Source organism: Hyperolius riggenbachi, chromosome 4 (genome assembly GCF_040937935.1).
Source record: "Hyperolius riggenbachi isolate aHypRig1 chromosome 4, aHypRig1.pri, whole genome shotgun sequence".
Taxonomy (NCBI): Eukaryota; Metazoa; Chordata; class Amphibia; order Anura; family Hyperoliidae; genus Hyperolius; species Hyperolius riggenbachi.
In genome coordinates, this window is record NC_090649.1 from 31,571,805 (window position 1) to 31,583,490 (window position 11,686).

At 46.4% G+C, this 11,686-nt stretch overlaps 1 protein-coding gene across 1 annotated transcript in view; it reads left to right on the top strand.

Moving 5' to 3' along the window:
* The window catches only part of LOC137504604 (uromodulin-like), a 36,530-nt gene extending 33,209 nt beyond the window's left edge, over positions 1-3,321 (top strand). The window contains exon 6 of the mRNA XM_068233187.1: positions 3,221-3,321. Within this exon, the coding sequence (XP_068089288.1) occupies positions 3,221-3,321 (101 nt within the window). The remainder of the gene's footprint in view (positions 1-3,220) is intronic.
* The last annotated feature ends 8,365 nt before the right edge of the window (positions 3,322-11,686 follow it).

Genomic DNA, 11,686 nt, shown 5'->3' on the forward strand with positions numbered 1-11,686 from the left:
GATCCGACTAGCGCCCACCAAAAAGTCCTGGCAGCTGCATGCTTTGCTTTGGTGGAGCTGTCTAGAGTGCAAGCTCTTTGGGTTAGAGATGTTCTTATTCTTCAGTCCACCTCCAGCGTTGCTGTAGATTCCTGCTTCATGTGTCATTTGCTTCTATACTGTATAGAGATATCCATGCATTATTTTATACACTGCTGTAAAAATGATTTGTAATGAATAAATTGACTTGCAGTAATGCCTGGCTCTGCTGACTGTCTACAGACATATCCTTTGTGGATGTCCCTTCATGTATTGACCTGTGATATTTGGATTGTAAGACCAGAAAGATAAAAAGTATCACACTGCTGCAACCTGTAAAGTTAGGGCCGGTTCACACTCGACGCTTTGCCCGCGATTGCAGTTTGCGGGCAAACTCTTGCGATTTTTTGCGCTTGTGATTCCCGTTCAATAGAACGAGAATCACTGCGCAATTGCCCCCAAAATGCTGCATGCAGGGCGTTTGCGATTATTCAAAAATGCAAACCGCTGCAGTGAGAATGTATCCATAGGGAAGAATTGCTCCAGTGAGAACCAGCCCTCACAGATTGCCCAACAAGCTCATGGTGAACCAGAACTGATAGAGACCAAATAGCCCTCTTACTAAAATGTTATGCAAAACAAAAGTTTGCCTTGTTAAAACAGCAGGTATTTGTGATTATTCAGGTTGGCGTGACCTCTGAGGTCTCCCACAATGCATCACTGCTGAATAGGCTAATTATCTTTTGTTGTCCCTGTATGCTAGCCACCCCTCCTTAACCGTTGGAATGCAATGATGTGTCAGTTTGTTAATATCACAGAACCACAATAATCCAGCATGCAAACAGACTGTTTGGGATTGGTTGATCTTCATCAGTGCATGGCATGCATTAATTGAGGACCACAGGCTTACACTCAGGGGCGCTGCTAGCCCCAAGATCAGTGGCACGTGCCCCGGATCTATTCTGGGGGTCCCCGGATGTCCCCCAGGCAGAGTCAGCTGTGGTGCCTCAATGGCGTGCATGCTGGGAGCTGTGGTGCATCAATCGGGGGTATGCTGGGTGCTGTGGTGCCAATATGTGGGCATACTGGGTGCTGTGGTGCCAATATGTGGGCATACTGGGTGCTGTGGTGCCAATATGTGGGCATACTGGGTGCTGTGGTGCCATGCTGGGTGCTGTGATGCCTTTATGGGGGCATGCAGGGAGCTGTGGTTCTTTCATGGGGCATGCTGGGAGTTGTGGTGCCTGAATGGGAGGCCCATGGGAGCGTGGAAAGGGGTTTACTAGTGAGACAGGGAATGCTATGGGGGAAACTGCCAGATATCCTGGCGGCAGGACGGCCCACCCAGCATAATGCCAGATCAGTGAGCACAGAAGCGAGATAACTCTGCCTTGTTATATTAAGGCTACTTGCACACCAAGACGTTGTGTTAGGTGCCACGTTAAGGTCGCATAACGTGCACCTAACACAACGTATGGTGCTGCAAAAGCCGACGGTAGAGTGAGCCGCGTTAGGCGGCTCGAGTCCTATAATGTCTCCCAGAGTGGCGCTGATTGGCCAGCGGGACCACGTGATGCGGAGCGAGACACTCCGCATCACGTGGTCCCGCCGGCCAATCAGCGGCCGCCAGTGCAGTGAATATTAAGTAGCCATGTGCGCGGCTACTGTAGCTGGCTCTCCCCGCCTCCTCTCTGCCCCCCACTGCGCATGTGCAAACAGTCTAACGCGGCTATAGCCGCTCCAACGCCGTAGCATGCTGCACTTTGCGGAGAACGTGCAGCGTTACATGTAACGCAACGTGGGCTGTGTGAACAGCCCACTTGTGTTACATTGCTGTGCGTTGGGGGAGCGTTACAGGCGCACTAACGTGCGCCTGTAACGTCTTGGTGTGTAAGCAGCCTAAAGTGACACTGCCTATTTATGTGATATGCTGCATTTTTGTTTTTTTGTATTAATACAGAGGGGGCTTCATCCAACATTTTGCTGGGCAAGTCTACTTAGACCGCTGTTGAGTTTGTGTAAATTTGGCTCCACCCATGACCACACCCACATTCTGGTGCACGGCCACACCCATTTTCCAGCTGAAGTGCCCAAAAATGCACTGGATCTCTTAGGATCCTAGCCACGCCCCCGCTGACACTCCCCTAGTGGGCAGCCGATTTTTTTTACAATTCAGCACTACGCAGCATTGACAGTTTATCGCCTGGCCATACAATTTACCATCCAAATTAATTGTACTCCCTTTTCTTCCCACCAACAGAGCTTTCTGTTGGTGGGATCTGATTGTTTCTGCAATGTCTTTTTTTTATTTTTAATCAATTTTATAGTTAAAAAAATTACTATTATTTTTTTCATAAATAAGACTTTTTTTTTCTTATTTTCCATCCCTCCCACCGAGATCCACCACTAGCACCACCTCCCATAGGCATCAGCCTATGAGAGGGATAAGACTGTAAGCCTCTCCTGGGGACAGCTCAGTGATAGAGCTGTCCCCCACACAGCACTGCGGTAGATCACAGCGCTATACATATAATTTTGGGCATTTTTTTTTCCTATTTACTGTCTGCCAGCTCCAATTGCGGCTGGCAGGCTGTTTATGGAGCAGAACTCCGTAACTCAGCAGGGATGTTGCTCTCTGCCTACTGGACCTGACTCCAATCGGCATTAGGCGGTCCTGTAACTGCCACCCTCCCACCGCCAATTGGTGTTAGGTGGTCGGGAAGGGGTTAATGGGGCTCTATGGTGTAGGACTTTTAACAACCTGTAAAGAGGCACTGTCGCGACATTTAGTAGAATGCACTACATTATTCAGGATACCCAACGTTACGCTCATCCTGGTCTCAGCATCAGAAATGTTTCTTGTATTTTCAGAAATCCTCACCTTCCTCTTCCAAAGCCCACATGTCTGTCAACAACAAGGGGCTCATTCCCTCCTTTCATGGAGCAGAGTGTTCTGTACACGCCGACAGGCACCCAGTATAACAAGTCAGAACTCTTTACTGAAGAAAAAAATGCAGAAATAAAACATACACCACCATCAGGAAATGCAGCTTACTTAGACCAGAGAGAAACAGAGTGAATGCAGGGAATCACAATACCATAGAGATCATTGCATAATTTTACAGACAGTGGCATCTTGTGGTAGCTTTACCATGCTGCAGTTCAAATAATTCTGTTGATACTGCCAACATCCTTATCCTAGGGAAAGTAAGGATGAATATCACCCCAACTCTGGAGACAGACTCAAGGAGCAACAGCATGGAGACACCAGACACGGTAGGAGGCATGGTGGAGGACAGGTGAGAGTTAGCTCTGCTGCCAACACTCTGCATCGCTCATCCCCATCCAGCACAATCGACCAATAGATTTTGGACAATAATCATTTGATTGGTCGTCGGCTGCGGCATCGATTTCTGGCAGATTCAGTCGCAAAGTGTATGGCCTCCTTTACTGAGTGTATTTAGTTTAGGAAAAGATGCCTTATAGAGGTGATCTAATTAACAAGGACAGTACAAAAGCTTGTCAGGTGAGCTTTCGGGCCTCAGGCTTGTACAAAGGACAATGTGACCTGATCTGCGTATGAAGGAAAAAGCTTTTGCAGTCTATATAAAAAAGGTCTATACTATATTGTGGAGGGCCATTGTGATGATTTGCTCAGCTGCCTGTGCAGGCAGCCAGCTTTTTGACCATTGTTTTGATTTGCATGCTGCAGGACTCTGGAAAGAAGAGCTTCTGTCAGTTTTGCAGCTTGTGCTTGCAGAGGAATTTGCATACGTTGTCATGCAAATTGCCTGGCCACATTCATTGGAGGTGTCTACTATAAGTACTATGTCTTTCCCACAATGCTTCTGCTGTTCATAAGGATTTCGTCCTATGTAACACTCCTGGTGGGGTGTCAGCCTTGCTCTCTGTTTGAACATCAGCTTAGAGTAATTCCTAAATCTGCGCTAGGCAGATTTCCCTAGTGCTGTTAGGATTGTATTATCTGTATTGCCTGTTCTGTCTTGTCTTGCCTGTTTGCCATTGTCCTGTCCCTATGGTGGTTGACAGGAAATGGTTCTGATCTCTGTTCTTGGAGTATAGCTGGTGCAGTGGTTGCTACCAGCTATCTCTTCTGTTCTGTCTCCTGGGATCGCACTAGCTACTTTTTGCTAGCGCTGGGGATCCTTCTGTTCTGTCTCCTGGGATCGCGCTAGCTACTTTTCGCTAGCGCTGGGGATCCTTCTGTTCTGTCTCCTGGGATCGCGCTAGCTACTTTTCGCTAGCGCTGGGGATCCTTCTGTTCTGTCTTCTGGGATCGCGCTAGCCACTTTTCGCTAGCGCTGGGAATCCTTCTGTTCTGCTACTCTGTACCTGGATCGCGCTAGCCACTTTTCGCTAGTGCTGTGGATCCTATCTCTCGCTTGTCCCTGTTTTCGTGTGTCTGTCTTATCTGCTACGACCGCTTGCTGGAGGCTCGGTTAGGTAACCGTTAAGCAAGCGTTCGCGTCCTCTGTTTCATGTTTGTCTGTCGATGGTTAGTTAGGCGTGCTTGTCTCTATTGTGCTTATCACGTGGAGACCGCGCATAACCGCGTGCACTGTTGCGAATGAGTGCGGTGTTCGCGGTTAGCTAGCAGTTGTTATTTTCCATATCTCCTTATTGTATTTGCTGTGCCTTTGCTACCCTCGTATTCTATTCTGATCTGCCTTGTGTCACGTCTGGCGATCGCACCTCTCGCGATCGCGTTCCTATTTCATATCTGCTGTTGTGTGTGCGCGGTCGCGGGGTGGCGACTGGATTGGCGCACACACATACAACCTGTCCCTTTGCTCGTTCTCATTCGCAATCGCCTCTCTTGCGATTGCGTTCTGCGCTTCGTACAATTCCTGTCTGGCATTGGTGGAGGTACAGAGGATTGGTTCCTCTGCACTCCCCAGCGCCATCTGCCGACAGGAATTTCCCTCTACAGGTGCGTAGCACCTTTTGCTAGGTTCCTGCAAATTATACGCTTGTGGAGGATTTCCGCCGTGTCAGCGCACGCGTTGTGCGCTGATCACGGGGAAAGTTCCACAATCGTTACAGCCATACTACATATTGTTGCAGCTGTTCATGTCTATGCTGTATATAACAGGTACCATGTAGAGATGTCGCGAACCTCCGATTTTCGGTTCGCGAACCTTCGCGGAAGGTTCGGTTCGCCAAAAAGTTCGCGAACCGCAATAGACTTCAATGGGGATGCGAACTTTGAAAAATAGAAAAAATTATGCTGGCCACAAAAGTGATGGAAAATATGTTTCAAGGGGTCTAACACCTGGAGGGGGGCATGGCGGAGTGGGATACATGCCAAAAGTCCCGGGGAAAAATCTGGATGTGACGCAAAGCAGCGTTTTAAGGGCAGAAATCACATTGAATGCTAAATGACAGGCCTAAAGTGCTTTCAAACATCTTGCATGTGTATACATCAATCAGGTAGTGTAATTAGAGTTCTGCTTCACACTGACACACCAAACTCACTGTGTAACGCAGCGCAAACAGCTAATTGCATTGTGACGGCCGTGCTGGACTGATGCGCAACATGACCAGAGTGCAGGCCGTGGCAGTTTTCCAGCCCATATGGTCGCGGGCTGTGGTAGCTCAATGATAGAACAACAGTGACTGTCCAGCTGATCAAATTTGGTCTGACCACAATGAAGCAACAACCTTATTATCTTCTTGTATGTAGGTAGGCATAGGTAGGTGTCCCAGTAGTTAGCTAGGCATAGGTAGGAGTCCCAGTATAGGTAGGTAGGCATAGGTAGGAGTCCCAGTATAGGTAGGTAGGCATAGGTAGGTGTCCCAGTAGTTAGCTAGGCATAGGTAGGAGACCCAGTATAGGTAGGTAGGCATAGGTAGAAGTCCCAGTATAGGTAGGTAGGCATAGGTAGGTGCCTCAGTAGTTAGCTAGACATAGGAAGGAGACCCAGTATAGGTAGGTAGGCATAGGTAGGTCCCCTAGTATAGGTAGGTAGGTGTCCCCGTATAGGTAAGTAGGTGCCCCAGTAGTTAGGTAGGCATAAGTAGGTGTCCCAGTATAGATAGTTAGGCAGGGCCTGGCTGGCACAGTAATAACAATAACCAAGGTCCAGCTGCAACAGATAGGGCTGTATAATTCAGTGAGCAACACACACAAAAAAAAACACATCAGGAAAACATTAGAGCTCTCAAAAGAGCTGTTGAGGGGTGCTATTTTAGCAATAACAATCAGCCAGGAGCAAGCCAAGAGCCTAACTAATCTTTCCCTAGGAGAACAAGTCTGCAGCAGCTGTCCCTTTCCTCTCTCTAGCAGGCAAACGAGTTGGTGTAATGGCCGGCAAACCTGCCTTATATAAGGGGGGGGGGGTCCAGGGCAGGGGCGTTGCTAGGGTCCTAGGAGATCCGTGGCACCCATGGGGCACCAAGTAAAGAGAACCAGCGGCGCGCGCAGCGGCAAATTATGGGCGTGGTCATTCAGAAAGTGGGCGTGTCTGTGGGTGGGGCCAAATGTACATGAACTTAACAGCAGACTAATTTAAAGAGTAACTGTCAGGCTGCAGAAGCTAATTTAAACCTCTAGTCTCCTGTGTTAAACAGTTTAGAAGGAAGCCAAAAAGACATTACTGAAGATAAAGATCTCTCTTACCTTTGATGTGTGCTTATCAGCAAAGCTTAGACCTAAGCAGGACGCAAGCCGCAAACCATACTGCAAAGCATTCTGGGGCCCTCCCCTCGGCTGCTAAGGAGAAGACGGGATCAAGTTTCAGCAGCTTCTAAAACTCAGTCCAGCCACAGCACAGATAAATCTCCGGGCAGCGTACACTGCAGGAGTCCGCTATTGTTCCTAGCCACATGGCTCATTAATATTCACTGCAAACTAGTGTTATTCAGTATGAGCTGTTCTGTGATCAGAAGCAGGCAGGACATGACGACACATTTGGCTTCACAAACATGGAACCTGCCATGAGCTGTCAGGAGCATCATTCTCTGCATATACTATATACAAATTCTGTGAAGTACAAACGTGGACAGTGAAATGCATATGTAATGTAAGTACAGCCAATCTTTAGCTACTGATATATGTGTTTATTTTCTCTGAGACCCTATACCTAACAGCTCCTCTTTAAAGATAAAGAGCCTGGCCAGCAAAATGTTGGATGGAGCCCTCTATGCTTCAAGTAGATAGTTTACTATTAGTATAGGCATAGAGAAAAGATGCATACCGTCTTTCCCCGAAAATAGAACCTACTCCAAAAATAAGACCTAGCTTATTGGCCGTCCAAAGTGCCCCATTTGCTCCCACCCTCCCTATGCAGAGTGGCTCTTGTCATGTGATGCACGCACGTCCAGGCGCATCATGTGACACGCCGGGACATGCGTGCATCACATGACAAGAGCCGTTGTCAAGGAGAGGAAGCTGCGCGCTGCTGAAGAGAGGTGTTAACGCTGGCCCCTCGGAACCCGGTGAGTTTCTTGTTTGCTTTAAAGGTTGCGCTCCGCTCGCCACTCTGCATAGGGAGGTCGGGAGCAAATGGGGCACTTTGGGCTCCACTCGCCACTTTGTAGAGGATGCCCGGGGCTGCCGCTAACTACACGGGGGACACATCTGACTAGGGGTGGGGGACACATCTGACTACATGGGGGGCACATTTGACTAGGGGTGGGGGACACATCTGACTACATGGGGGGCACATTTTACAAGAGGGAGCACATACAGTAGTGTCACCCCTCATAATTATAAGCCCTCCCTGAAAATAAGCCCTAGCACATCTTTTAGGGGGAAAATTAATATAAGACAGTGTCTTATTTTCAGGGAAACACGGTACACACATTTAATTTTGATTGGTCAATCACTGACCAATTTTACTACCTCCATGTAGTATGAGAGCCAACAGATTTTATACACTATGGACAGAGCTGAACTCTCATAATACCTAGAAGTAGTAAAATTGGCTAATCAAAATTGTATGTGTGTACAAGGCTTTACAGATAATACTGTACATACAATACAGCTGGTTTACAATCAGTAAAGGCACAAAGTAAAGCCTGGTACACACCATGCAATTTCCCGTCAGATAGATGGGTGGAATAGATAATTTCCGACAGGTCCGATCTAATTTCCGATAGTTTTTCTGATCAATTTCCATAGAAGTGATCAGAAAATCAATCAGAAATCTGAGCGGATCTGTCGGAAAATATCTGTCGACCCATCTATCTGATGGGAAATTGCACGGTGTGTACCAGGCATAACAGCTTATAATGTACATACTAGAGGCAGCAGAGATCAGCACACACTGCAGATAGTTTACTATCAGTACAAGCACAGAGTAACAGCTTATACTGTACATATTGGGGTTATTGGGGAAATGAACAGCACACACTACAGCAAGTTAAGTATACGCACAGAGTAAAAGCTAATGCTGTACATACAAAAGGTAGCAGGGAGTACAGGCACAGAGTAACAGCTTATACTATACTGTACATACTGTAGTACTGTAGGCAGCAGAGATCAGCACACACTGCAGCTAATTTACTGTCAGTATAGGCACAGAGTAACAGCTTATACTGTACATACTGGAGCTAACAGGGATCAGAACACACTGCAGCTAATTTACTATCAGTACATGCACAGAGTAACAGCATATACTGTACATACTGAACGCAGCAGAGATCAGCACACACTGCAGCTGTTTTACTATCACTACAGGCACAGAGTAACAGCTTAGGACGTAGCAGAGATTAACACACACTGCAGCTAGTTTACTATCAGTACAGTAACCGCATACACTATACATACTGAAGGTAGCAGGTATCAGCCCACACTTTGGCAGGTTCACAATCAGTACAGGCACAGAGTAACAGAGTATACTGTACATACTAGAGGTAGCAGAGATCAGCACACACTGCAGCTAGTTTACTATCCGTACAGGCACAAAGTAACAGCTTACACTGTACATACTGAAGGTAGCGGAGATCAGCCCACATTTCAAAGAGTTTATTATCAGTACAGGCACAGATAATGAGCTTTAGCAGGGGCTATATCACTACTTTTCATGTGGTAAATCAGGTTCAGAAAGGTAAATACTTACCCGCCTTGATTACCTTAATTAATCAGCTATTCTAGGGGCAGGCTGGTAGTGATCGGACGATGCTATTGGCAGGCTGGTAGTGATCGGCTGATGCTGGTGGCAGGCTGATAGTTATCGGCTGATGCTGGTGGCAGGCTGATCGTGATCAGTAGATTCTAGTAGAAGGTAAATAGTGATTAATAGATTTTAGTGGTAATCAGATAGTGATAGGCAGGCAGTAGGAAACAAATGACAGTAGTAAGTAAATGCTGACAAGTAGTGGGTGACAGACATGCAGTAGGTGCTAGGAGCTAGGGAGCAGTGGAAGCAAAGTAACCTAGGGTGCCAAGTTCCAGTGAGGGGAGGGCAGGCTAGGACTTAGGGTACACTATAGCACAGATTAGATTGTGATCTCCTCTGAGGACAGAGAGTGACCTGACTATGTCGTTTTTAAAGTGCTGCAGCAGATCTCTGTGCTATATAAATACATAATAATACTATGGTAGGACATTAGATTAGACTGACTATGGTAGGATTAGATTGTGAGCTCCTCTGAGGACAGTCACTGACATGACTATGTACTCTGTAAAGTGCTGCAGGAGATGTCAGTGCTATATAAATACATAATAATAATATGGTAGGACATTAGACTAGGACTATGGCAGGATTAGATTGTGAGCTCCTCTGAGGACAGTCAGCGACATGACTATGTACTCTGTAATGTGCTGCAGAATATGTCAGTGCTATATAAATACATAATAATAATAATATGGTAGGACATTAGACTATGACTATGGTAGGATTAGAGTGTGAGCTCCTCTGGGGACAGTCAGTGACATGACTATGTACTCTGTAATGTGCTGCAGGAGATGTCAGTGCTATATAAATACATAATAATAATATGGTAGGACATTAGGCTATGACTATGGTAGGATTAGATTGTGAGCTCCTCTGGGGACAGTCAGTGACATGACTATGTACTCTGTAAAGTGCTGCAGAAGATGTCAGTGCTATATAAATACATAATAATAATATGGTAGGACATTAGACTATGACTATGGTAGGATTAGATTGTGAGCTCCTCTGAGGACAGTCAGTGACATGACTATGTACTCTGTAATGTGCTGCAGAAGATGTCAGTGCTATATAAATACATAATAATAATATGGTAGGACATTAGACTATGACTATGGTAGGATTAGATTGTGAGCTCTGAGGACAGTCAGTGACATGACTATGTACTCTGTAATGTGCTGCAGAAGATGTCAGTGCTATATAAATACATAATAATAATATGGTAGGACATTACACTATGACTATGGTAGGGATTAGATTGTGAGCTCCTCTGAGGACAATCAGTGACAGGACTATGTACTGTATGAAGCGCTGCAGAAGATGTCTGTGCTATATAAATACATAACAATATCACTATGGTAGTACATTAGAGTATGACTATGGCAGGATTAGATTGTGAGCTCCTCTTACAGCCAGTGACATGACTATGTGCTATGTACAGACAGTGCTATATAAATACATAATAATAATATGGTAGGACATTAGACTATGACTATGGTAGGATTAGAGTGTGAGCTCCTCTGAGGACAGTCAGTGACATGACTATGTACTCTGTAATGTGCTGCAGGAGATGCCAGTGCTATATAAATACATAATAATATGGAAGGACATTAGACTATGACTATGGTAGGGATAATATATTGGGGCTCCTCTGAGGACATTGAGCGGCATGACTGTACTCTATTAAATGCTGCAGGAGATGTCAGTGCAGAGGACAAGGCACATAGACAGGCAGACACACACACATACACACAACATACAACACACACGCAGGAGAGGGGCACAAGCTGAAAGACACACACAGGACAGAGCACAGCCACAGAGAGAGACAAACACACACAGAAAGGAGCATACACACATGGGGACAGATGGAGGCACACAACACACATTCAAAGTTAACTTTCCATACTACACTAGTGTTGTCCGGATCATGAACGATTCGGATCTTTGATCCGAATCTATTTTATGAGTCGATCATCCGAATCATCAAAATGAGTGATTCGGATCGCAAAAGGGGCGGGGCCAGGAGCGACACGCCCCCTCTCAGCGGGCAGCGGGGTCCTGGAAACAGAGCTGAGATGGATCGCTCTGTTGGATGGGAGGCAGCCTTGCAGGGAGACAGGTAGATGAGAGAGAGGGGACATGGGTGCCACTGCCAGATATGTGTAGAGCACACATACTGGCTATAACGTGCTGCCCATTATAGGCTGGCTGTTCCGTAGTGCTGCACAGTGAACACATGGGAAGCTTTTGGCTCAGCACAGCTCGGTAACTTTGCAGACAGTGTGATTGAAAGGCTGAAGGCAATATGATCCTCCTGCACTCGGCACTAAACAGCTGCACTTATCTTCTGGGAATGCTTTCTTTCACTGTGTGACCTTTTCTTTCAAAGTGTACAGATGAACATATAGGTGAAATACATGTAAAGCATATGACTTCAGCATGTGGGTATTACGTGCAAACATTTCTGCTCTCTGCTCGTCCCTCCTCCCTTCTCTGTCCACTCCCTGCCCTCTGTCCATCTTCTCCCC